Source organism: Centroberyx affinis, unplaced genomic scaffold, assembly GCF_046629955.1.
Source record: "Centroberyx affinis isolate AG114_WGS23_722 - 3 ecotype Tasmania unplaced genomic scaffold, CSIRO-AGI_Caff_v1 ptg001066l_1, whole genome shotgun sequence".
Lineage (NCBI taxonomy): Eukaryota > Metazoa > Chordata > Actinopteri > Beryciformes > Berycidae > Centroberyx > Centroberyx affinis.
In genome coordinates this window covers 274-27,500 of record NW_027279616.1, presented here as the reverse complement: position 1 = coordinate 27,500, position 27,227 = coordinate 274, and the positions used below count along the sequence as shown (strand labels likewise).

Genomic DNA, 27,227 nt, shown 5'->3' with positions numbered 1-27,227 from the left:
AGGATCATTGGGCTCCGCGAGCATGCGAGGATCAGCAGCAACAGAATGAGACGGAGAGATAGAGAGAGGTAAAGAAGAAGAGGAGAGTGCTACTGGGGACTAAGGACTATCACAGACGAGAGAAAGAAGAGAGAGAGGGAGAATGAGAATGAGGGAGAGGAGGAGAGGAAAGCAACGAGAAGCATGCAGATGAAAGAGGGGGATAAGAAGAGGTAAGTGAATGAGTGAGCAATGATAGACAGTTGTTAGCAAAGATTAGTGTGTGTGTGTGTGTATGTGTCTGTGTGTGTGTGTGTGTGTGTGTGTGTGTGTGTGTGTGTGTGTGTGTGTGTGTGAGTACATTATTGACAGAGTAAGTGCATGAAACGTTTGCTTGGGGCAAAAGCTGCTACATTAAGAGCATCAAGGGGAATCTCTCTAACCCGTTAGTCCACAGCTACTTTTAGATTTTAGATTTAACCCACTGGCCAGAGTCTGAATGGAGGTGATGGTGATGCTATGGAGTCAGCCGCCCAGACAGCAAAATCCTAAGGTTCCAACCCCCGGACCACACACATACACACACACACACACACACAACCTGGGTGCCTGTGATTCTTCATTCTTCAGTAGCTGTCGTTAAAGTCTGCACATCTCAACTTCAGCACTGCTGTTCATAGCAATTTATCTGTGTGTGTGTGTGTATGTGTATCTATATCTGGTCTACAAAGTTGTCTGATCTTAGCAATGCAACTATGTGTGTGTGTGTGTGTGTGTGTGTGGCAGGTGAGTAATCCTATCCATCTGTCACTGTATGCTTTGATGCAGAGCGTGTGTGTGTGCATGTGTGTGTGTTTTCTCATGCAATATTAATTATAACTTTTGGCTTCAACAAGTATTCAAAAACCTAATGTCAATTTGTGTGTGTGTGTGTGTGTGTGTGTGTGTTGGGGCTGGCTGCTATTAAAAGCCTTTGAACCAGTCGTCATAACAGCCCATGTAGCTTTTAATATGGGATTATACTGCAAAAACCCTTCTCTTATACACTAATGCTGCCTCTGTGCATTTGTGTATGTGTGTGTGTATGCGTGTGTGCACATGTAAATGTGTGTGCATATATCTACATCTGAGACAGTGTACATGTATCTGTCTAGGTCAATACTTAACATTTATATAACCTCACCAGTCAGTTAAGAACATAATTCTTATTTAAAATGACAGCCTGTGCGTATGTATGGTTGTGTATATGTGTGCATCTGTGTATGTGTGTGTGTATGTGTGTGTGTGTTCTTTCACACCAGCCACATTGTGTCCCACAGTCCCCGCCTTTCACTAGCACAGTCCAGCACGCACTCCAACAGGTAAACAACTGGGAAAGGCAAACATCTCTGCCTCTCTTTCTTTCTCTTGTCACTCTATCAATCTGTCTTGTTAGTGCGGAGGCTTATGGGGTCACCAGCTGGGTTTCTATCTTTTTTGTGACAAACGATGTATCCAATAAGAAACGCTGAATGGAAATGACAAAATCCATTTAAAAGAATTCTCAAAAATTTTCTATTTTATGCTAGCGTGAAGCAGAACAAAAACTGTTGATAAAGAAATGATGTTGCGATATAGAGCGATAGAAACACATTTGTCAAACCGGCCTGATGAATAGTTCAGTCTCACTGCACAACAGTTGAGACGTGGCTTTGGGTGCTGACATGTTTTCAGTAAAATATCTGTCCACCACGGCCTCCCAGAAACATCATAGCGTGTTTCTCCCATGTATAAGTCGCTCAGCATGGTTGTATGGCTATTAGTTAGTGCAGCAGAACATTGCTAAGTGCATTTCTGTGTTTTCATCTTTGGATCAAAGAATGATTTATGGCATTAAACAACAAGAACAACTGGCCCAACACTAATCAAATCACTAAAGATTCTTTCCATTTTTCTTGTGAATGTTTGTTTTTTTACATTCAAGAAGCCTATTTATTTGGTTCAACTCAGCTGATGGAAACACACCTAATATGGATTTGATTTTTTGTGTCATTTCAAATGTTTGCGTGACATTCGCTTGACAGTTGGATGGAAACATGTCTACTGATGCACACACACATACACACACACACACACACACACACACACGCTCACAGACCATAGGGACAGAGGAGAGAAAGAGGTAATTTAGAGAGATATAATGCAAATTGGAGTTAGAAACCTAATCAATAGGTTATGACATTATACTGCATTGACTTTAACTGCATCCCTTTTCTCCTGAGAACGGACAGATGATGGAGATGAAGAGAAATAAAGGTTAAAGAAGATAGGCAGGGAGAGGGAAGGCAGAGGAAAAGGAACGTTACTTGTCTGCGTGTGCTTGTACATGCATACTTGTGTGTGTGTGTGTGTGTGTGTGTGTGTGTGTGTGTGTCAGTGACACCTAGCACCAGCACCGCTAACCAGACAGATTGAACGAGTGATGAGAAAGAGACGAGATCCGGAGAAAGGCGAAGGGGCCAGAAAGTCAGAAGGGCGGAAGAATGGATGAGGGGAGAGGGAGAGAGGGCAGCGGGGGCAACACGATGGAGAGATCAGAGGAGGAGAGATAGATCGGGGGTTAATGATGGAGAGATTGGACGGGACGGGGGGACAGAATGAGTGATATGGCAGAGAAGGGAGAGATGAGATGATAGGAGAGGACGGAGAGAGGGGAGACATGAAATCCAGAGTATATCACACCATTAGCCATGCTGATAAGGCCTGCGTGTGTGCGTGTGTGTGTGTGTGTGTGTGTGTGGGAACATGCATCGCTTGCCCCCCCCCCCCCCCGCTAACTGAGAAGGTTTGTCTCCCCCTGGTTAGCTTACAGGATCTAGTTTTCCAGTTTCTTCATGTTTGCTTTGGATTATCACATAATTTGGTTGCAAACATCTTATAAATATTCAGTTTCACATTGTCTTCCATCTGCCGTTAATCTAACACACATTCCCTGGCCAGTCCCCAAACAAATGCATTAATCTGGATAAGACGTATTTGTCGAAAATACAGTCTGCGCCTATATTTCAGTGTCACAGCTACCTGAATGCTTTCTGAATAAGCACCGACCATAAAACCCAGCAGCAATTTACTTGTTGTTTCTTCGGGGGCCCATTGACTGGAATGAGGCGCATTGCTTTTCGGGCACTTCATTCCGCGCGGCAGTGAAAAAGCTGTCTACTGCAGGCGAGTCGACCCCACAAGTCTAATGAAGAATCAAGTAATCCTCCCACACGGTCCTTCTCCGTGTGTCTGACTTCTCTAATACCACACACACACACACACACACACACGCGCACACACACACGCTCACGCACAACAAAATGGGCAGATGCACGTATGGACGTAAGCACAGATCGGGGCGTCCGGGGGCAGGGAGCGATGCTGCTGGCTAACAGGATGTTCCCCTATCAGTGCAGAACCAGTGTGGCTCCGGGGCGTCTCCTGGCTGAAACCGGGACCTGTCTACCTTCGAATATGACTCCTGAAGCGAGGCCCCGCTGTCAGCTTTAACAAAAGCAGCCAAACCTCAAGGTCCCGAACCTTCTTAACTCCCAAACGCTTCTGCTGGACTACCTTAGAGAATCGATGAATCACTTTGTTTCGGTCTCTGCTGGTTTAAGGTCTTCGGTGAGGTTAATGTTAGGAGTTAAGTTAAATTCTTCAACTTTTGTCGGTTTTTCTTTAGGATTTAAGCTTTAGCAGATGGTACACAGTGGAGGGTTGGAGGTATATTTAGGAGAGAGAGAGAGGATGAGATGGCAAAGGTGGTGAGCTGGGGCTGAAAACATTACACAGCACACCTTAACCTTCTCTCCCCTCTTTGCACTATTCCCACTGCTCAAAACACTTTATATGGTGTGTGTGTGTGTGTGTGTCTCCTCCACTGCCAAAAGATAAACTTACAACCAGTTCCAATGTTGCAACTTGCCCAGAAAGCAACGGCTCCCAGTAGCCGAACTGGCTGGCTGGATGAGACACTTGACAGAGATTCATAATATCAGTGAAACGCACACAATCTGCCCCCGAACAATACCGTGCAACGAGAACTTAACATGAATTATGCTGTGCTGGCTCAGACGTTTGGACTTTTGTGATACGCACATTAGCCTCCGTGACTTCTGGCTCATCGGCAGAAATGCTGATTAAAGTGCATTGTCCCTGAAAAATACAGTTGTGCCCAATTAAAACGCACAACAAAGTGGGCTAGGCTTAGTGTGGCATCGCTAAGCACACTGCAGAAACAGCTAAACAGGATTCTTAGTTGTTTTGATGCTTGTTACTGCCCGCTTTCTGCTGTCGGAGCAGCCGACAATGACCCTTAAAAATGGATGAAACTATCGACCAATTAAGGAAAGGGAGCATTTGCTGCTTGTTCTATTATAACTGTATATATTTCTTAATCCTTGTGCTTTGTTTTAATTAGACATTTCTTTATCCTGCCTCTTTGTTTTTCTGTGCTGCCATTGTAATGTATACACTACCTGTCCTTAAAAAATCTAATAAACAGACTTAAAAAAAAAAAAAAAAAAGGAAAGGGAGTGAAATATTTAGGTATTATACACACATACATTTGCAATGCAGCATGCAAGCATTGGACATCTGCAGACATACGGTATTAATTAACAAGCAGAAATGAACCAAATAAAAAATGTAAATGTAGAAAAAAGATTCCAGCATTGGCACTGATACTGTCACAGAACCAGGCATAAAATGGATTTCTCAGACACTAATAATCCTCACTTTACTTTTTAATGTCCAACACACATATATATATGTATATATCTGTTTATTTTGCATTAGAGCTAAAACACAGGGTGACTTCTATTTTCAAAAGAGCCAAGAGATGAGCTTCAATAATTTGGCAACGAGTTTCGTTTTTGTTTATAGTGTTATGACAGTTTGACGTTTACAGTTTCAGCAGCTTGTGAAAATTGGAGCGTAGGAGTAGCAGTAATGAAATACAAAGTTGACAACAACAACCACAAACTACAATAGAGAACATCCAAGTCCACTGTTTGTTTTTTTTGCTTCGAAGACAGAAAAGTGGAGAAGGCCTCTGGGGGCGACGGAGGAAAAACTTGACTACACTACCCAAAATGCAGTGTGCGCGCCCTGTCTCGAGGGGCCAATAAACTGCAGCGTCCTGTCCTGTTCTGACCGTGAGTGGGCGAGAGAGGGAGAGAGAGAGAGAGAGAGAGTGAGAGAGAGAAGCAGTTTGATTACAGTGCAGTAAAGCGAGTCTCGCTCTCCCTAACACACACACAGGCGCCGTCAATCGGCGGTTGAGAAATGAGGCTCACCTTGAAACGACAGGGGACTCGATTCGCTGGAGCATTCAGCGCTCTGTTACCACTGCAAAGGCGTGGGTGTGCACTCATTCACACACACACACACACACACACACAGGCCTCGCTCAGGCTTGCATTTCAGACACTTCTCGTGCGTCCCGAACCCACCGACTGGTAAATTGAACCCATAGCATGTAAAAACAGATTTCATAAAAAGCTGCGCCCTGTCAAGAAACTCCCTGTAGTGTTTAAAGGGTGTGTGTGTTTATGTGTGCGTGTGTGTGTGGTAACAGATGCTCAAGCAGACTCGCAGTGCGTATTGATTGCTGGCAGGCAATGTGCGCAGCTCTCCTGGTCTCTCTCTCTCTCTGTCTTTTAATGTCTCTCTCTTTCCTCCTCTCTCTCTCTCTTCCAGTTTTCCTTCTCTTTACTCTTTCATAAACTCTTTCTATCAGGCACTTTTGGAGATTTCAACTTAGGCAACTGCGCCTCCACATCTCTTCTTTTCCTCTGACACACATATATATACACACACACACACACCACTTTCATCTTGTTCATGATCCTTCTCCTCCCTCTGTTCTCTCCCCTTATCCCTCTACCACCTTTCTTCTCCTCCCTTTGCCGCTGTCTCTCGTATTCTCCTCTTTCTTCGCCTCCCTTCATCCCCCAGCCTACCGCTTTACCTCCCCTTCTCCTCCTCATTCATTTTGCACAGCCAGAGGTGTGATGTGGGCGAGAGACTAAGATTAAATATAGAGACAGAGGGAGGGGAAAGAGAGAGAGAGACACACACACGGCAAATCAAAGACAGCATGACAGAGATGGAAAAGGCAGAGGTGAGAGGAAAGAGGCAACAACATAAGTAACGATGAAAGACGGGAGAGGCGAGGGGAGGGTGGTATAGACAGAGAGAGAGACAGACAGAGTAAGAGAGAGACAAAGAGAGGTAGAGAGGTAAAGAGAGAAAGAGGTGTGAGTAATAGAAAGTGATTTCTGAGGACACAGTGTGTCGTTCTACTTGAGAGGCTGTGGGTCAGAGGTGAAGATTCAGACTTTAGATGGCACTGGCTTTCAGAGCAGGCAGGTCGACCACACACACACACACACAGGTGGTGAGAGAGAGAGAGAGTGAGAGAGAGGAAGAGAGAGAGAATGGAGAGTCTTTGTTGTTGCAGCAGGTGCTTGGGTGTCTGGTGTGACTGTCGGTGGAAAGACAAATGCTTGGAAATGATGCAGTGAAATTACTTTCAATTGACTTAGTCTGAATCCCAAGGCAAACTGTTAGACAACACATACACACACTCAAACCTACATATGCACGCACATCTGCAGTCCTCGCTCTCTCTCTCTCTCGCACACACACACACACGCAAATGCACACACACACACTTTCTCTGTCTTGTTCTCTCTCTTACGAAAAATATCACCATCATCACCAGCAATTTCTTTTCACAAAACATTTCAGTCCATTTCTCATCCATCTTGTGAATGCAATCGGCCTCACAAATAGATTTCAAACACACACACACACACACCACAGTTGCCTACACACACAAAGTTAGAAGGATGTGTTACTTAACTCCAAGTCAAGACCTGAGTGGCCCACTCCAGGACAATAGTTACCACAGTTACCATGGTAACCAATCATAAACAGTCTGGGCCGTCAATCATGTGTGACCCCCGATTCACACACTCGCTCCCAAGCAATGTAACAGTCCTTGAGCCAGACACCCTGTCAGATATTTACTGTATATAAATAGCAGCTATATGTCATTGAAGCAGGCATCCTTTGAGCCACCGTGCCTCACAGAAAGCCCCACTCTCTGTCAGGGAGGTTCTCCAGCCATATTGTTTGCCGGGAACTCCACAGTATTGTGCGAAGCAACATTTACTCTTTCCTCAGCTCGTAGATGCATGTAGAAACTTTCATATAATAGCGCTGCACACCGAGTCTTTGCTAATTTTAAACTCCCCCTAATTCTAAACTCCGGCCCATCGGCAGGCCCACCAGCATAATCAACTTTGTTCACATCTGCCTCACTCAGTTTTAATATTTTATGATGTTAAATGAAAACTGAAATTCCAAAGAATCTAATAATATTAATTATGCTTGCAGGCAGGGACATGGGGATATAAAGGCTAAAATATAAATCTTTCATGCTGATCATGCTGCCGAAACAGCTAATAGAAAGCATTGGTATGAGGACATGTGTACATGACATTAACCTAGAATACATATTAACTGTAATCATTCAGCAGTCCTAGGATCCTCACATTCAGTATGACTTAGTGTCTGTCCAGGGCTGAGTAAATATTGTTTGAAGTACAGTAAGCCTCCACTGCTACAGGGCCATTGCTGGCAGGCAGATTTCAAGAGCAGATTACTGGAAACCTTCAGCACAGAGCTGAAGTTTGACTTCCCCTTCAAGAAAAGCTTCTCAATTAAAATAAAAATATATTGTTTTGTCATTAATCTCATGGGATTTTACATGAATAGGTCAACCGGGCCATTTAATTTCTCCAAAGTATTGGAGTGCTCCACCCTTGACCTTATACAGTAAGCATCTGTGCTGATCTCTCTCTCACACACACACATAAGTGATTTTTCACTGACTGATGAAAAGATAACGTCTTTGCGAAGACAGGTGAAAAACAAACGTTTGATTGGAGACAGATTGGAGATTTGAGTCTGCAGATTGAAGCCTTGGACTATCCCACATGGGCAAACTGATATTTTGTGTCTGGTTCCTTTATCATTTGCCTTAAGCTATTTGCAATCCTACCATGGCTACAGTATATGATTTTTTATTTCTAGGTCAGGCTCCAGTGGAACATTACCCTAAATTCAAGCTGATTTTCAACAGTCTACCATCAAAACATGAGTCTTGCCACTTGTTCAAGCAACGTTTCAATGCAATAGACATACTTGCGTATGTTTACATAACCTCCATTCACATTCTTATCTATCCTACTTTTCTTTGACATATCATATTACTATTTGCTCCTGCACTGGCCCAGTTTCCCCGCAGGGATCACTACAGTTTCATTTAATCTAATCTATTTATCTTGTTCCCTTTTCATCAGCTCATCAGTGTCTCTTATTCTGTGAACTCTAACCTGTAAGTCAGTTCTCAACTGATCTCATTGGTTCAAATTCCCAATTCTGTCCCTTGCCAAGCAATCCAGAAATTTTGACCAAGCAAACTACAAAACCAGCTGATATGAACTATGAAACTTTGATATCAGCTAACCAGGCATATACAATTGATTTTGCCTTTGAAGTAATTACACAAAAAGTGAAAAATGTGTGGGTAACATAACTGACCAGCTATCAAGTTGCAGCAAAAAAAACAATGCACAGAAAAGTGGGGTAGATGGGTAGGAACAATGTGGCAGAGCTCAGCATTATGCTGAACTCATTAGACAGATTTCCTAACTACTTCCGTGAGAGACGTCAGGGCATGATGTATCATCAGTTTACATACTGCTGTGGGAGGCAAACATAACATCATTTGAAATGTGTCATACTGTGTCATCACATATAAAAAGACTGCAACTAGATCACTACTCCTAATTTCATAAGCTTTATGCACATAGGCCTTGGGGTGTGTGAGACTAGCAACTTTATAGAGACATATGCTATTATCCTTAAGACTTGTCTATTCGTTTCTATTCCTTCCAGAGAAACTGTTAGATGAGATTGAGAGTTCTGTCCCACCGACTCCCACCGACCCGCTGGTGTAATAAGGGGTTGATAGAGTTCTATTGATTTGGTCAGTGTGTGCATTCAGTCGCGGTCGAAGCTTTTATATGGTGCTTTGCCTGCCTAATGTCAGCGTCTACTTGCCTATCTGACCATTTATTCCCTGTCTCCCACTTTCCTTCGGTCTTTCTTTCTCTGTCATCCTCTGCCCCTCTCTTTCTCTCTCTCTCCAGAGCAAACCAGAAATGGACAGAGAATCTATTGGACTGTCATCGTCTGCGGGCCATTGGTCAGAAACTAAGCAAAGCCTTGACATTGATGTCCAATCAGGAGTAGTTAAACTAGTGATGAAGGTCTTTTATGGAAGGACATTGAGACTTTATAGCCTCTGAACCAATGAAGCTTCAACCATCGGTTACTTTCATTGGCTATTGAGTTTCTATCTCAAGCCACCACACACAAACTCACTGACACTGCCTCACATACACATTTGGATAAACAAAAGCTGGAAACCTTTCCCTTTTCTATTGGACATAATCCTGCAGACCTCGGCCGATGTCACCTGCTGCCCCCGTCCCTTTCAGCTCCCCAGGGGGCTGAGCCAATCTGCCGAGGAGTATGGGCAGGAGGGTGGCTGATCCCACCAATCCAGTGCCTGCACTGGGGGTGCCCCTGGCAGGGGGGCGATGGGGCCCGCTGTGCAGTGTGGGGGTGCAGACCTCTCCCGGACTCCGGACACTACCCTCCATCAAACGACACGGCAGCCAACCGACCAGCGCGCAAAGTCAGCTCACCAACGCAACAGACAAAACCATGACGACAGAGACAGGGGGCGTTGTCAGCAGTGACAGCAAAGGTTTGCCAGTGTCCAAGGAGACGTCTCAGAACGAGATCAACAGCCTGACGCAGGACGACATGGGGTCACAGGGGTCAGGCAGCGGGGTGTACTGCCAGATCAAAGCTATACGGACAAATCCCAAGGACACGCGAGGGAAAAGGACAGCTCGATACACAAACGGCAGCGTGGTGGCCTCGGACGCGGTGGGAGGGGTTTCCAGCGAGGCCGCCGAGGGGAGGGAGCCGGTCCGAGAGAGGAGGAGGGTCCAGTCCCTGCGAGGGGAGAGCCATCGCTCGGCGTTAAAGACGGGGAGCGTTTGTACGACCGTGCACGCCACCCCGCCTCGGCCTTGTCGCGTGATGACCACCTCCCCGCCCCGCCTCTGTGGGACGTGCGGGAGGAGGCAGTCGCAGCTCACACCCTGCACGGGCGCATGCCGCAGGCGGGCAGCCACTCAAATAACAGCCAGCCAGACTTTACCCAATCCTTCCCGGAAACAGTCTGTGGCCCCAAACCAGTCGAGAAAAGACTCCCCCCTTCTGAACTCCCAATCCTACACCAAGAACACACCCGCGGCACATGGATCCGTTAAGACCACTCAGATACCGCAAGCGTCACACACTATACCAAAAACACACAGTTCACATTCAAACCACACATCGCACACTCACAGCAAAACAAAAGATTCAAAGCAACAAACGAGGCCCCATTCTGCAGACTTTACTCACTACAAGGATTCAGCCACACAAACAACAGACACACACGCACACAACACAGACAAGACCGCAGGTACCACACACACACAGCGAACACACACGCCATCCGCAGAAGTGACGGAGCTGTATTCAACCGAAAAACACAAGCACGCCTCCGCTAAAATCCAACACACGCAGCAGCTCGCTAACGAACGCACACACCACCACCGACAGTTGTCGTTCCACGTCGCCGCCAAACCTCTACCCTCTGCCCTTCTCGTCGACTCGAAATCCAGCGTCACCCCGCCTCTCCCGCCGAAAAACTCCCCTAAACCCGCTCGTTCCAAACCGGCCACACCCGTAGCGCAAACCAAACACGGCCAGCAAACCGCAAACCCCTCCCAGCAAACGTCCTCGGAGGCGGTCAAGCTTGAGGACTCTACAAAACAGCCTTGCACGACTCACTCCAACGCACAATGTAACGGGGCTCCGGCGGGTCTGTTGGGTGGACATGCGGGGGGCGCGCCGGACGGGCTGGAGGGGCGGCTGCAGAGCGTGGAGGAGAACCTGCTGTCCAACCAGGAGAAGATCAAAGTGCTCCTCAACGTCATTCAAGACCTGGAGAAGAGCAAGGCCCTCAGCGAAGGGTGAGACATGCAACATGGGGGCGAGGGAGGGAATTAGGAGAGAGATGGCGAGGTGGGGGGGGTGGAATAATGTAAGAGGAGAAAGAAAAAGAAGAAATGAAAGATGGGAATGAGAAAGGGAGGGAATAGATGGACATCAAACGGAAAAAAAGAGGGATATAGAGACCAAGAGAGATAAAGAGAGAGATAGAGACTAAGATAAAGATGAAGAGACAAAGATGGAGAAAATGGAGAGATAGAGGTGCTCACTGCAAGAGCGAGAGAGAATGATAGAGAGAGAGAGAGAGAGAGAGAGAGAGAGAGAGAGAGAGAGAGAGAGAGACGGAGAGAGAGAAGGGAATCAAGGGAAATGTGTGAACAGAGTATATTTGAGTTTTTACTGCTATATATACTGACAAGCTTTCAACTCCAGGTAATAGATTTTAAATGTCAGGCCTGTAGAGTATTGCTGTAGTGTGTGTGTGTGTGTGTGTGTGTGTCCCAAACCTGCGGGGATATATGATACCTGCTAGCCTATAGTCAACAGCAGCTTCTCTTATCTCCCCTGTCCTCTCATCTAGCATACTCTATAGGGTCTGTAGTCCCCAAGGAAACAATATCCCTTAGAGACACACTCCGATCACTAGTCTCTCTCTCTCTTTTATCCTTATTCCTCTTCTCCTGTCCCTCTCTCCTCCTTTGTTCCTCTCCTCCTCATACATCCCAATTGGCTTCCCTTATTCGTTTCATTTCCATCACCTCCCCTCCCCTTTCTCCGCAGCTTTTCACTCCGCTTCCAGCTATTCGTCCCACTCTCCACCTCCTCCCTTGCTCCCCTTTCCTCCATTCTTAATTAATGCCTTCCCTCTCTCTCCTTCTCTCTGCACCTCCAGGTATGAATCATGTCTCCCACTACAAACCGACTGCGAATCTCTCCTCCTCCTCTCCCGTTTCTCGCTCTTTTTCGTCCTCTGCCCTCTCGCCATCTTTCGATCTCCACCTGTCTCTCCTCTGACAACCTGTCCATCACTCTCCGTCGCTCTCATCCGTTCGCCGTCACTCTGTTTTGTTCCCCCCCCCTTCTATCTCTCTCCGTTCATCCGCCTGTCCATCTCTCTCATCCCCTACCATCCTCCTCCTCCTCCTCTTGCTCCTCCTCACCCTTTCACCTCTACTGTCTCTGGTTCTTCTCCCTCGGTTTATACCTTGTTATTTTTTTCCTCACATCTCACCTCTGCCCCACACCTCTTCCAAACTCTCACCCCATCTTTTCTCGCTTCCTTCTCTTCTGAACAACAAAAAACACATCTCTCTCTCTACATGTACATCTCCACCTCCCCCCTCTCTACATGTCTTTACTCCCTCCATCACTCTCATCCCTCCTTCTCTGTGTCCAGGGTTGACAGATATCTCTAATACCAGACTAATCCCTATCAGATTACCATTGAGGATATGCAATTAATGTTTCAGCAGTGCGGCAAGGCTCCTACGCTCAGTATACACACGGTCACGTCCTGTGTGTGTGTGTGTGTGTGTGTGTGTGTGTGTGTGTGTGTGTGTGTGTGTGTGTGTGTGTGCGCGCGTCAGTGTGTGTGTGTAAGATTATGTATTCACATTCTTCTGTGTGTGTGTGTGTGTGTTTGTGAGGATGCTTATGTCTTATGCTTAGACATGTTTGTGAGAAAAAAGAGAGAAAAAGCGAGACTAAGAGACAGAGAGAAAAGAAAGGGGAGACAGAAATTGAGAGATGGAGAGATATTGACATAAAAAGAGAAATAAATAAGAGAGAGAGAGAACCAGTGAGTGAGAGGGATTGCATGTATTTGATGCTGTGCCAGAAATGAAAGTACTCTAAGTGGGCCGCTGCGATGAAAGTGTCGGCTGGGCTAAAAGGTTGCCGCTGCGCTTGGCTCCATGTTTTTCTCTCTCTCCTGAAGCGAACACTTGTCTTCTCTTGTTGTTGTTGCCTTTGATAAGGACTGGTAGGGGAAAAAAAATTATGACAGTCGCACGGTCTCTCTCTCTGTGTAATTAAAATGTCTATTTTATCAACATAAATCAGATGGTCCCTCATCAGCACGCAGTTCAGAAGAAGGCCAGCCAAAATATCTTGGCAAAATAAATCTTTTTAATTACATGGCAGCCAGCATGAGCCTGTCAGAATGTTTTTTTTTATCTCACTTTATTCTCCAACAATCTGCATTTTCTTTAGCTCTGTAGTATTTTTCAACCTTGATAACACTGTTGGCATGTTTGATCTGCACCAAGTGTAATTGTTGTAATACAAACCCACAACAGAGTCATTTTCAACACATCCCTGTTTATAATGAGGGACAATGAGACAAGGCCATTTTCAATGAAACCTGTATTTATAATAACGTGTGTCATGACATGTTTTGCTACTGACTACTTGGGTCAAATAGTAGCAGCAAATAATGCTTAACAATTGTTTTAGCCTACTTGGAATGTCTGATGGGAGGGGTTTACCCCATCAGGAGGACTATTCAAATAGTGTCAGGTAAGTTTAAAGAAAAGCAGACCACCCACTATACAGTCCAATATGTTAAATGGCTACGGTGACAAAATTCAACTAGTCCACCCATCCCCACCGCCCGCCACCTTAAAGGAAAAATCCACCTTCTGCTCTTACGTTATACTGTATATCATCAATCTGTGATGTTAAGTGCATTTGTTAATTTTGTTTTAATTTAGATTCTTGTAGTAGAAGTAGACAAGGCAGGTACTTAACTTTAGTGATTTCCTACATTTCCCAGAATGCCTTTGGACAACCCCCAGATAATGCGGCTGACGTTGCATTCAGTATGTGTAGATCAAGAAGCAACAGCGATAGTCAAGCATTATAAGAGCAAGAGAGTGAGAAATCTTCAAGTCGAGAAGAGTCACACCCCTACATGTCTTGTGGCTGCATTGCGTTCTGGTCAACTGAGGCTACTGTCGGCAGAGAAATTGGTCTCTCTGCTTCTTCTATGATTGATTTCTCCCTGCATGATTGTTGAATGTTGGTGCAAACAAAAAAGAGAGTCCAAAGACGCCCTCGCTCTTTGATTCTGAGGGACTGACACCAAAACCTGAGGTTTACCGTTGATGTTTTAGCTGGAATGTTTCTGGTATCAAATTCAATTTTAGCTGCTCTGCAAACATTTTGCAAAGACATCACATTGTTTACATTTGGCCAGTTATTCACGGGAATAAGAAAAATGTCCCACCAAACAAACAAAATGGGCCCAGAAATGCAAGATACATCACCAATAGCTGATTATTAACAATATTAAAGTGTTTAAGGGTGGATCTTTCCTTTATGGACTAACATGAAAAATAAAATGCATTTGTCTGAGATATGCTCCCAAAGCCAGATCTGTAGCCCCAATCTAGACAAGTGTTTTCAGTCAAAGTCGTCCTTTAAGAGTGTGTGTGAATGTTTTGCGTTTGTTGTTTCTGCAGTCGCTGCTCGTACAGAACTGGTCAGGACATTAACAACTGTCCCACCTGCCAAAAGACAGCCTGCATCATCTACAGGTAACCTGATCAAGATAATGAGCTTACTGCATTACATAACGCACCACTGAAGACTCATCACTGCCTGAAGTGTAACAAACAGCCCCAAAAGTTCTCCTAGCTCACATGCCCTGTAAACCGTATGCCTTTTGCAGGCTGGAAAACATTCCCTCTCTCATTGTTGTTCTTTGCTTTCGTAGCTCTTATCATTTATTTACCACATCCTTTTTTCTCCCGCACAGCTTTTACCTCATTTTTCCCCCCCTATCCCTTCCTTTCTTCCTCTCTTTCTTCCTGGCATCCCACTGTCTGCTTCTCTTTCTCTCACTCTTGATAATTGTATTATTCATATATCATGATAGCCATATCAATACAAAAGCCCAGGGATTAAAAGTCATCCAACTCATCTATATCCAAATGAATGCATATTCTACATAACAGAAACAGAATGCTCTCTCTCCAAGAAAGTTATTTATACATAAAAGAATGTTCTGTGCCCACAAACAAATTAATTCCGCACCTAAATGAGCTGTATTTCCTGCTCCAGACGCCCCTTGTGTGTGCGTGACCTAAATACGTAATTGCATTCTTAGATCCTCTGACACTTGCACAGCAGCGCCCTCACATCCCGATACCACGCGCTTTAAGCCTCCCATCACCTCCGTCCCATCCCTCGCTCGTTCTCGCCTTTCCATTATGTAAATCGCTCCATCTTTTCATGCCGCGGCTGCCCCATCTCCCTTTCTATTATTTCTCTAACTTTCAATCACACTCCCTTTCCTCTATGCATCCGTCGCTCGTGCCGTGTGTCAATTGCCAGAGCTATAATCATTTCTACCATTTCTCTTTGGTCTGTTTACATGCGGGGGGAAATGCAGGTTTCCATACAGCATGTGGCTTCAAAGAGAGCTCTAGCAGAAAAGAGATATGTTGCAAACAGGAACAGTCTGGCTTCGAAATCTGCTTTTAGTCCTCCACTGCTTTTCAAGTGTTTATGTTCCAGACCAAAGCCAGACTTTAAAGCTAAATTCTGCTTGTTTACAATCGTATAAAAATCTCCCTTGCAGGCCACAAGGGATAATGACACGTTTTACAAAGCCTTTATCTCTCCAATTCTCTTCTGACACACTCCCAACTCCCAAACATCTTCTCTCCTGCATCATTCGTTCCCATCCCTCCATCGTTTCATCTCTCCATCTCTCGGCCCCTGTACTTTTTATCCCCCCCCCGATCTTAATTAACACAGCGGGATCCTTAGCCCAGTAAAATAGTAATGAACACCGTGGGGAAAGGACAGACACCCATACATATGTACACACATGCAAGCAAACACACCCATCCACCTATACACACACACACACACACACACACAGATGAAGGCAGGGAAGCACACACACAAAGAAAACACACTTTCTCTCACACATTCACACACACTCATCACAGACTCCAATCAGTGGAAATATGAGGTACCATAGAAAGCTCTGCACTAACTTCCAGGAGTGCTGAAAGCATCACACATCCACTCCCTGTATGGTTCACTTCAGCAGGAAAACACAATGTTGCCAGAAATACATCTCTTCTGCTTTTGTAAATCACAGAGGACAATGGAAATGTTATGACTTGACCATAGCTACTGAAACTTCTGAAACTATAAATTGATTAAGGGACAAAGTCTAACTGTAATCCAGATGAAAACAAGACTAAGAGTCCAACAGCCCTGCGACATTGAATTTTGTGGAAGCGTTCCTGCCCGGAACCACCAAAAGTGGTGAACAGACCGACCGACCAACATTGTGATCCACAGAGCCCCGCCTGTTGCAGGGCTAAAAACACGGTTTGCATTTTTACTGCTAACCTTGCTCTGTATTAATCTAAGAGGGAACACGCAGCACAAAGAAATCTGTTATTACATAGTGAAAAATAAGACCTCTAATAACTGTATTTAAGACATTTTAATGAGGCTTTAAATAGGCTTTAGATAGTTTCAGACTTTTTCAGACCTTGTAAGGACCCGCGGCTACCCTGATCTCAAGAGTATGTAGCTACTGCTCTCATCATTATCATCCCTCTCTCCCCTCTTCTCTTTACAGTTTCAGGGATTTTCTTTCCTATTCCACATTCCCTCTCTCTCTCTATTGCTCTGCACACACACTAATATAATTATGCATATGCACACATACAAATTAATCCAAAGACAAAGGGAAATCCTTTTATATAAGACACACACGTGCATGCATACATTACATGCATATACACACACACCCACACATATGAGCAAACAAACATTACATGTTATGTGAAGCGTGATAATGATTTTGAATAATTTGCAAAAGGTGCTGCATAATCTTTCTTATTTTATGGATGTCAGCATATCTTTCCTACTATACATTATACACTCAAATGAAAACACACAAATATACACACAGCCACGCATGTTGACTCACAAACACACACAGAAATCAGACCATCAAACACTCCAAGAGAGCTCCATTTGTTTGATGGTGCAGGCCTTATCGCGGCCTCAGTGGGAATGCTGGGTAGAGAGAGCGAAGAGAGGGATGGGTGATAGGGAAAGAGAGAGAGAGAGACATGCGAGTGGAGGATAAATAATGCGTGGGATGGCAATATCCGTCCTAATGATTTACGATGAAAAAGGAGGTTTTGATGTGGGCTGGCCCGCCTGGAGATGTTTTGCCATTGTCAGTCCTAATTAATCTGCATGTTGAGAGACAAGGAGGAGAGAAACTTTTGACAGCCCCTCTGCTTTCCATCCAAACGCAAGAACACCGGTATGCAAACACACCGAGAGACATATGCTGGCACGTATACACACGTCACACTCAAGGGCGTTCGCTCTCTGCTCTTGCTCACACGCACACCTACGCAAACACACTAAGAAATACATGAATACACCTTGTTATGAATCCACACACACACTCATACATGCATGCTAGCACACATCCACGCATGCATATATACATTTGTCTTGCTATACTTCTGAAGACCCTCCATTGAATGCAATCATCCACTAACCACTAACCTTAACCCGTATCTGAACCTAAACCCAATCCTAATTCTAATCTTAACCCTAAACCCAAGTCCTAAACCTAAAATAGCCCCTTGAAGAAAAGAGGGCCAGTCAACATGACCTCACTTTGCAACACTGTCCACACTGAAGGTCTAAAACTCTAAAACTGGTTCTCACAAGGATAGAACTACACACACACACACACACACACACACACACACACACACACACACACACATACACACACGCGCTTCTGCAAAGATGCTGAAGACGACAGCCTGCAGAATGAATTAAGAGTAGCAGCTTTTCCCACTGGGCCGTAATCCCACGAACAATAGCGAGAGAAAGGTAGATAGGTGTAGGGAGGTGTAGAGAGAGAGAGAGAGAGAGAGAGAGATAGCAATAGAGGATTGAGAGAGGGGGAGATAGAAAGCTGGGAAAGAAGAGAGTGGGTAGAGAGAGACATAGAGACGAGATAGAGAGGGAACGAGGAAGGGTGGAAAACAGGGAGTTTTAAATCCTCCATCCTAAAACAGGACAGACTGTAAATTGAGCGAATGTAGGACAGGTGCACCACTTTATCATTATATATATACTGTGTGTGTTTGCGTGAGTGTGAAAATCTGTATGTGTATGTGTAGTAGTAGTGCTTCTCCTTTATAATTTATTCATGGCAGCCCTCTCTCCCCTCCTCTGTGCCTACCAGAGCTTTTACTTCCTTCTCTATCCACTCGCTCCCTCCCTCCCTCCCTGTCCTCTTTCCCGGGGAGCCGAGACCTTTCTGCATCCCCCCCACCCCCCCACTCCTCCTTTAACATTCCCCATCGTCCCTGGTGGCGCTCCTCTTCTCCTCCCTCACCTCCCTCTGTCTTCTCTCTTTGTGTTTCCCTCCTTTCTTCTGCAGTGACCTCTCTGCCCCGTTTTATTATAGCCTTACTTTCTTTCACTTGCCCATCCCTCCATCTCTCACAAGAGACTCGTTTTCTTGCCTCTCTTTCCCTCCACAGCTCCCCGTGCATTCCCTTTTTCCCCTCGCTCGGCCGTGGACTTGTTGTGGAAGTTGCACACGCTGGATGTCAGGGGACTGTATCTGTGTGTGTGTGTGTGTGTTTGTGTTGGGATGCTGGGGGAGGAGTGGGGTGTGTCGGGGGTGGTTGTCCCTCCTCTCCTTGCCTCATCATGTGCCACATTAACTCCAGATGCTGGGCCCTATGCAACTCCACCCCTATATTCTACAAAACACACACACACACAGTCTCTCTCACACACACAGAGCATTACCAAAGGCAAGAGAAACTCAAAGTCTACTACACTATGACCTGCAGCGGTGGACACTTCAGAGAGAGATGGTGAGAGAGAGAGAAAGGGAGAGGGAGAGAGACGAGAGGCGTAGCGAAGGGAAAGAGAGCAGCCAAGAGGGTCTGCTTTGAACACATCAGAGGAGTAAAAAAAAGTTCCTCCCTCGCTCTTCCTTTTAGCTCCTCCACTTTGCAAACGACTCCCTCTCCTCTCCTCTCCTCCTGGACACTCTCTCTCTCTCTCTCTTTTTCATTCTCATCCCGCTCCTCTCATCTCTCCAGCCTGTGATCTATTGGTGCATGAAGCGCAAGAATGCTACAGACGTGAAATGAGTGCTGAGTTGAGGCCTGCGTTAAAGCGCGCGCGTGTGTGTGTGTGTGTGTGTATGTTTTTGTGTGGGTGTGTGTGTGCTGGAGGTGCGCACGAGCTAAGGACACAACATGATTTTACATCTCCATATAAAACTGCGTTATGAGTAGGTACAACCTCTCTTCAAGGACTTGTCAGCATTTTGTGACTGCATTTTAATGGCACTAAAACTCCCTCACCTTTTTTCTCATTCCCTCTATTTCTGCACTTGTCCTCCCCTCCCTCTGCTCCCCGCTCTCTTTCTCTCTACCCCCCACATCTCATCTCTTTTTTGTGCAAAATGTGCTTTATAAATAAATTTGCCATGATTTGCCACTATAACCCAACCTCTCTACACGGCTCACTCTCCCTCCTCCCTGTTCCCTTTCTCTCTCTCTATCTCTCTCTCTCTCTCTCTCTTCCCCCTCCTAGCGTGGAGCATGATTTCCGACAGCAGGAGGGACGCTTCCAGGGGGTGATGGAGGCCCTGGAGGGAGAGTATGATGTACCAGCATCCACCGTGACCAAGCCCATGCCAGCCCCCTCCTCCTCCACCCGCCCCAGCACCAAGGCACGTGTCAAGAAGCTCCGCAAGAAGTGCTTCTGGTGGCTCTAGACTGGGGAAAACAACAAAAAACAAAACAACATCTCCACTGGTCAGCAAATGCATATGGGTGGTCATGCTTCAGGAGATCGCGGGCCCCTAAAACTTCGAGGATAAAGCATCTCTCCCGTGGCACTACAAGCAAGTATGTGCTCAAGTATGTGTCACACCTATCAGGTGGGCCAAGTTTTCCCAGCAGCACCCCAGTAAATGGGATTTTATTTCCATAGAAATCCCCGCCACTTATGTCCTCGACTCGAAATGTAAACCGGTGGAGCAGCTGGAACAAGAGAAAAGGGAGGAAATGGAGGAAGAGAGTAGGAAGAGAGGGGAAGGAGGAAGAAGAGAGAGGAAATGAACCACTGGACTTTCCTCCCAGATGCGCTTGAGAAGGTCGAAGAGGGAGATCAAGGGAAGGATCACCCTGATGTTGACTTTAGCAGCCGATGAGTGATCAACTTTTGAGGGAAAGTCACTTTTGAAGGATACTACTACTTTCTCTTAATTGTTTAACAGAGAGATGAAGCATTGAAGCTATGGCTGGCTGGCTGGCTGGCTCGCTGGCAGTTGGCTGATTGGCTCTCTAGACAGATGGGACAGAGTGATGGATGAATGGATTGACTCCGTGATGGATTCATGCCTACAGCTGGAGAATGTACCTTTCCACAACAACTGTGGCAAAATTGCAGCAATAAGCAGGGAAATGGAATGTTTTTAAACATCCAAGGAATTCAACATCCAATCGCAAAACCGTGTCTTTGGATGACTGGGCAACATAAATTTTAATGTGCGACAGTTGGAAGCGCAAAGAGGATATGAGTGAAAAATAGACCGGTGAGCTCCAGAGGAACAATGACGAAGCTCATTGGATGGATATCAGGGTTTTGGAGAGCACAATGGGGATTGTATTAAGAATATATTAACAACTTTGCATTTGAAGGAGAGATGATCTGATAGGCAGCTCATCAAAGACTGACAGGCCATGTCGGCCAGTTACGAATTCTGTCAAGCTTGATTGACAGAGTGATTGATCCTCTCTTTTATTACCATTCAAAACGGCAGTGTTAATGCTGTAAGCTCAATCTTGCTCCAAGGATTTTCACACACACACAGACACACACACACACACACACACGCACATACAAATATACAGCCACAAACAAGCACGCACTTACAAACCCTAAACCCTAACACACACAAACACTTGCACACTAATACACACTGAGACACATGCAATTAGACACACACACACACACACACACACACACACACACACATAATCATATTGCACAATGCTTAGTGCACAGCAGTTTAGGATGTAACCACTAGTGTCACAGCCGGCTACTTCAACTCTACACTGCTATTGGCTCACAAGTTTCCACCAATTAGAATTTGCAATTTGCCTCCTGGATGACACCATATTTACTATTTAACCAGTCCATATCCAAACTGCCCTGTCCCTGCATTTTTATATGCTGTTCCGTAACAGTGTGTGAGCTCCCACGATGCCCCTCTCTTCCTGTTCTTCCTCATGCTGTGTTGTTGCAGCTGTCTCATTGGGATGTACAATAAAAGTGTGTATTTTAAACAGAACGCACTCTGTTGTCGGCATACTTTGTGCTGCGGAAAGAAACCGCGTGGCAGACGGTGGAATGGGACAGATTACAGAACAGAATAAAATAGAAAGAGAAAGAGAGGGCGGCCCTTGTTACTCATTCACTTTTATCTCCGTTGGAACAGTAGACGTGGAGAGGAAAGGACACAGGAGAGGAGGTCCTGGCAGGATTTGATTTTCGGTTAGCGTGCACGCCTTCAAAGGAGAGGTTCTTGACCAAAACACCATCTCGGGGGCTGATGCAATGCTTGACCAATCTGTCTGTGTAAGTGTAAAGTCAGTCAAAGCTGCCTGCTCGCTACTTACGATGAGGGCATGCTCTCGACCCATTGTGATGACTGTCTGGTTGATGATCCTCAGCAGAGACACCACAATGTCCTGGACATGCTGGAACGTTTCTCCCTGAGAGAGAGACAGAAAGAGGGAGAGAGAGAGAGAGAGAGAGAGAGAGAGAGAGAGAGAGAGAGAGAGAGAGAGAGAGAGAGAGAGAACGATGGAGAAAGAAGGAAAGATGGGGACAGAGAGAGAAAAATAGACATTCAAAGATGAACAGAAAGATTGTTAGTCGCATTTCCTCAGGTGTACACACACACACTCAAACACACTCAGACGCAGACCAACTCATGTCCTATTCATGCAGTGTCCACTCAGGCGTATTATTGGCACCGCTTCCAGGAACATCCCCGTACTTTCTCTCAGAAAACTTTGGAGACTCGTCAGATTTTGTTTGTGTACCGTTTCCCCCTCGTTTGAACCCTTCACCCTGCGAAGACAGCCAAATGCGCACACAGAGCAAAAACCAGGCCGCTGGATGGATAGACGCTGATTGAAATGAAACGGGAAAGAGAATAAAGTTTTCTGAATCTCAAATTCTGAGTCTGCACACTTTTCAGAAAAGTGGGCTCGCCAGAATATTCAATTAATCGTCTTCAGCGTGGACATTTCAACCGCGAGGGCTTTCCACACGTCAATGTGGATTTTTGTGAACTCGGTGCAGACTTTCTTTCCTGTTCCTATCTTTTCCTTTCCTTTGAAGATACTTTTCTGCCATGTTTCTTTTCCTCCACCTGCCTTGAGGGAATCACGGGGGACTAGATATACTTAACAGTCTGTCTGTCTTTGTGCTCCGACCTGCCCTGAGTCACATTACTGTCTGGTTACCGGGTATCTGCAGGTCTAAGTCTTTTTAGACATTTTTAATGCTACCTGGAATTGAATTTACACCAATTTAAAAACCAGAACACAGAGACAAAGTTTGCAAAACCAGACTTTTTTCCGATTGAACATAGCTAATGAAAGTTCTTAAAGTACAGATGGACAGTATAGGAAAAAGGACATTGGACACAAAAACCAATTGTGTTTAGTAGAGAAGATACAATAAGAACAGTTTTTTTTTTTATATTGTACTACTAACCTTGCTCTGTCATTACATATGTATGCACACATGTAGAGGTATACCTCCATGCACACACACACACACACATACAGGTCTGGCACTATGCCATAGTGAAGCCAGTCAATGGAGGCTGACTCAGACTTGCCTGGAGGTAATAACACACTAAAGAAGCATCTGCTACATCCTAGCACACCTTAACTCACATTGGCCCTGCTGGGTACATCTCTGTGTGTATAAAACCTCCTTAGCATACGCTGACCTAAATGTCTCTATATGGATGTGTGTGTGTGTATGTGTGTGTGTGTGTGTGTGTGTCCCTATGTGAACTGATCAGCAAAGCAGAAAAACCGAGAGGGAGAGTTCCAAAAATAGCAGGAGCAGGTAATAAGGATACCAGTGCAAAGTTGGAAACGCACGTCTGTGTGTGTGTGTGTGTGTGTGTGTGTGTCTGTCTGTCTGTCCTGGCATGATAGTGGATGGTTTGAAGGGCCTGATGAGAATCAGGTAGGCATGATTAAACCACATTAGAGGAACTGAGTCACAGCCACTGGGCAGTGAGGCGGTAAACAACTGTGTGTGTGTGTGTGTGTGTGTGCGTGTGCGTGTGCGTGTGCGTGTGTGTGTCATCACGCATGTCATTTCCATCTCAGACACATTCACTCTGTCAAACACACACACACACACACACTCACACACTCACACACAGTTAGGTGGAGGAGCAGCTGTTGATCCTAAATAAGTATAAATCAGTTTGGCACACCGCAGGTATTTTGGTCTCCTGGAAAGAGTTTCTCAGACAGTTTTCTCAGCAGGAAGACGACACTAGAGACAATGCTCCCTCTCCCACAGCACACACACACACACGGAAGTCTATACTCGATTCATTTATTTGAAACTGTAGCCTGGCTTGTTTATCATCTCTCTTGGCAACAGCATACAAAACAGAACCACAGAAAATGTTGTTTTGGGGGTGAAATTGGGGAAAAAGTGAGTGAGCCCTGGCAAGCCATGTCTCTCTATCTGTCTTTATCCCATAGTCTCTCCCTTCATCACACACACACACACACACACACACACACACACACAGTACAAAGTCACTCATAAATTCAACACGACCTCTCCAACAGACAACAGCATCTGTCCATTGTCTCCTCTTCCCTTCTTTCTCCCTCTCTCTCCCTCATTCTGCACCTTTCTCTTTCTCTTTCTAGTTCAGAGACATCTGTGGCGTGACAAGTTAATCAGGTATCTTCCAAATCCCAAAGGCGACCTCCTCGCCACCAGCGCCCCACGGAGACTTCAGAGAGAGAGAGCAACAAAGAGATGGAGGGATAGGGGAAAAAGAAAAGAGAGGGGGGGGATTGGAAAGGAGGTGAGGTGAAAACTCTCAACCCCCTCCTTCCCCTTTCGGAGACCGCCATCTCTCCCAACTCCCTCTCTTGTTTTCCTCTAAAATCCCTCCATCCCTGTCAAAGATCTAAAAATTATTCACCTCTTTCTGTTTAGCTGCTGACTCTCTCCCTCCTGCCTTTCTTTTCGCCCTTTTTCATCCTCCCCGCGTCTCTCCCTGAACAGTTTTTCATTTCCCCGGCCCTTTTCTTGCCCTTGTTCATTTCTCCACCGACGCTCTCAAAACTAATCCTTCATAGTTTGCTCTTTCAGTCAGACGACATGTCTGTGTGTATTTATGTGTGTGTGAGTGTGTGTAAGCCGGGTTAGATAAACAGAAGGGCTTTTCATCAGGAAACAACAGTGTCTGGGTTTAACAATAATCTGTGTGGTATAAAGAGCAAAAACCTTGTAGAGATGTTGGTCAGAATTCTTATTAAACTATACTCCATGTACAGTCTAACAACACACACACACACACACACTAGACAAAGTAGATGTGTGAGTTTGTGCGTGGGTGTGGGTGTGTGTGTGTGTGTGTGTGTGTAGATGTGTGCTTCTGTTGCTATACTTGAAAGAAGCACTTTGAGGATTAGAACTCAATATCAGAGCTTATTTAGGTAGAACTCACTTTGAAAGAGAAATTTTAGTGTTAGAGGTACAAGGAACAAGTAGCAATGCAATGTGTACGTGTGTGTGTGTGTGTGTGTGTATGTGTGTGTGTGTACAGCTAGACTGATGTGGAGTATGGTTTAAAATGGAATCTGACACCCCAATACAAGGCTTTTGCTTTCTTTATATGGCTTCAGTGTGTGTGTGTGTGTGTGTTTTTGTACTGTGCACATGTATCTGTGTCTGTGTCTGTCTTGTCCTCTCACCACCTGCCTCCGCCTTCTCTCGTTTTCTATTGACTGACATAAATTCACCTCATCAAATTCACTCCACTCCATTCATTATTTCTCTCTCCTCTCTCCTTGTCTCTCCACTCTTGGCTCATGCTTCATTAGCGCTATCCAAATAACTAAAGCCCAAAAAAAAAAAGCCATACCTTCACTTCAAAGGCTCGGCAGCCTGTCAACAAATTGCAAGAGCTATTAACAAGCCCTGGGTTGGATATTGATGATGTATTTGTTACATGTGTGTGTGCGTGTGTGTATTAGTAACTGGATTTTGTTTCACTAGAGTAACACAAAGCAGCAAGCATTAGCTTCTAATTGGTCAAGGGCTGCTTCCTTTGCACGATTGAATGACTGAAGGCAAAACAGCTTAAGGCTACAGACTTTCCTCTTTGGGAGACGCGCTCCAGGAGGGTAGCACCGAGGTCAGGGAGAGCTCACAGGCTGACTGTGATGCTCACAAATAAAGGACGCTTCTTCTAATTTAACAAGTGCAGTGGTGGGCTGGAAAATTCTCGTTTCCCCTTACACTTTCCTGAAAATCAATACTCTATAAGGGAGAGGCATTCTGTAACTTCAGCTCAGAAGAATGCCATCTTCAAAATCAACCTTGGTATCAGCCCCAGGGAATAGCCTTCTCTTCAGTCTCCGTGAAGTTCTATTGATTGTTCCGGCTCAACTGTAAGCATCCAGTGGACAGTATCTTGGTTATTTGCCTATGCATCCGTCCACGTTGTTTCAGTCGGGGTGCATGCAAGTGGCCTCTCTGTGTGATTCCACTATCTCTGAGTATCCATCTCCATCAGTAAAGATAGACAAAGATTTTGAGTGATATTTCCCTTTGATAGAACATGTTCACTCTTCAGGATGCACTAATCCACGGGGGATTAGGAGCAGTCAACCATCTATATTAGCAGCTATGAGGCTCTTCTGTCTCCACTGGTGTTAAGACTTATTGAACTCACAGGTAAAATGACTTCTTGGAAAGTGTGATCCAGGGAAAACCATGAAATAATATCACATGGGTCTACTGTGCTTGTCTGTGTGTTATAGCAGCATGACTTTTACAGGACAAAAGTTACGCAAGTGAGTGTGATCAGAGTGGCCAATAGTGGTGGCTGACTGGTCATGAAGTCCAATGGAGGCATGTGTGCTAAAAGAATGAAAGTGCTCCACCAAAGTGAAATGATGGTCTGCTGCCAGGTGTCTCACCACGTTGTCCCTGCTGAGGACTTCCAGGATGTTGTTGAGCAGCTCCAGGCTGTTCCTCCTTTCATCATGAGGCCCGTCAGCCATGCTGGCCAGCGCCCCGCTCAGCTCCCGCAGCATCATGGGTAACAGCACATCGCGGCACTCTGAGAGGGGAGAAAAGACACACGATCAAATATCACAAAAACAAAGAAAAAACACACAAACACACACAGTCACTGCTGACAGGTGAAAATGTCTAACCTCAGAGAAAAACTGTCTGGTATTCATTGATTTCCTTTCATTTTGGAAGCTATGCATTGGGTTACAAATTGGTTTCATAGAACTAAGTATAAGGAATGAATTTGTAGTTACATGATTTTCACACAACAGTACAATAGGTTGATGCTTTTTTTTGTTCTTTGTGAGAAAGGTGGGTTTTTTCATCAAGTAATGTGAACAGGAGAGAATAAAGAGGAAATATAGTAGCAGAGTACATCGACCTTTCCCTTCAGGCAAGCACTTAACCATGAGAACGCTTCAGCAGGTTTAAATCAAAACACACAAACAGTCATGAGATGAATATCATAAGATTTGACCTTACTTTAATATCATTCTGCACTCGAAAAAGCCTCAAAAAGCTAAACTTACACTTGGGACCGTTATGTGCATCAGTCAGTACTCCAGCCATGGAGACAGATTTACAGTTGTACACACAGTGAGTGATGATGCCACTGCACCCTGAAGAAGAAATTCAGCCCTAACCCCACACTGCATGATGGAGTATTATCAATC

At 45.2% G+C, this 27,227-nt stretch overlaps 2 protein-coding genes across 2 annotated transcripts in view; one reads left to right on the top strand and one right to left on the bottom strand.

The window, feature by feature from the left end:
- Positions 1-26,599, bottom strand: part of dock2 (dedicator of cytokinesis 2) — a gene marked incomplete at its 5' end in the record, with an annotated part of 53,751 nt that extends 27,152 nt beyond the window's left edge. Inside the window, 2 exons of the mRNA XM_071523117.1 lie at positions 21,870-21,965; positions 26,457-26,599. Coding sequence (XP_071379218.1) covers positions 21,870-21,965; positions 26,457-26,599 — 239 coding nt within the window. The remainder of the gene's footprint in view (positions 1-21,869; positions 21,966-26,456) is intronic.
- LOC139647259 (protein INSYN2B-like) lies at positions 9,613-19,960 on the top strand. Its single transcript, XM_071523119.1, has 4 exons — positions 9,613-10,439; positions 10,824-11,174; positions 14,616-14,690; positions 19,777-19,960. Exons 1-4 carry the CDS (start codon positions 9,613-9,615, stop codon positions 19,958-19,960), a joined length of 1,437 nt encoding a protein of 478 aa, XP_071379220.1.
- Positions 26,600-27,227: the final 628 nt, after the last annotated feature.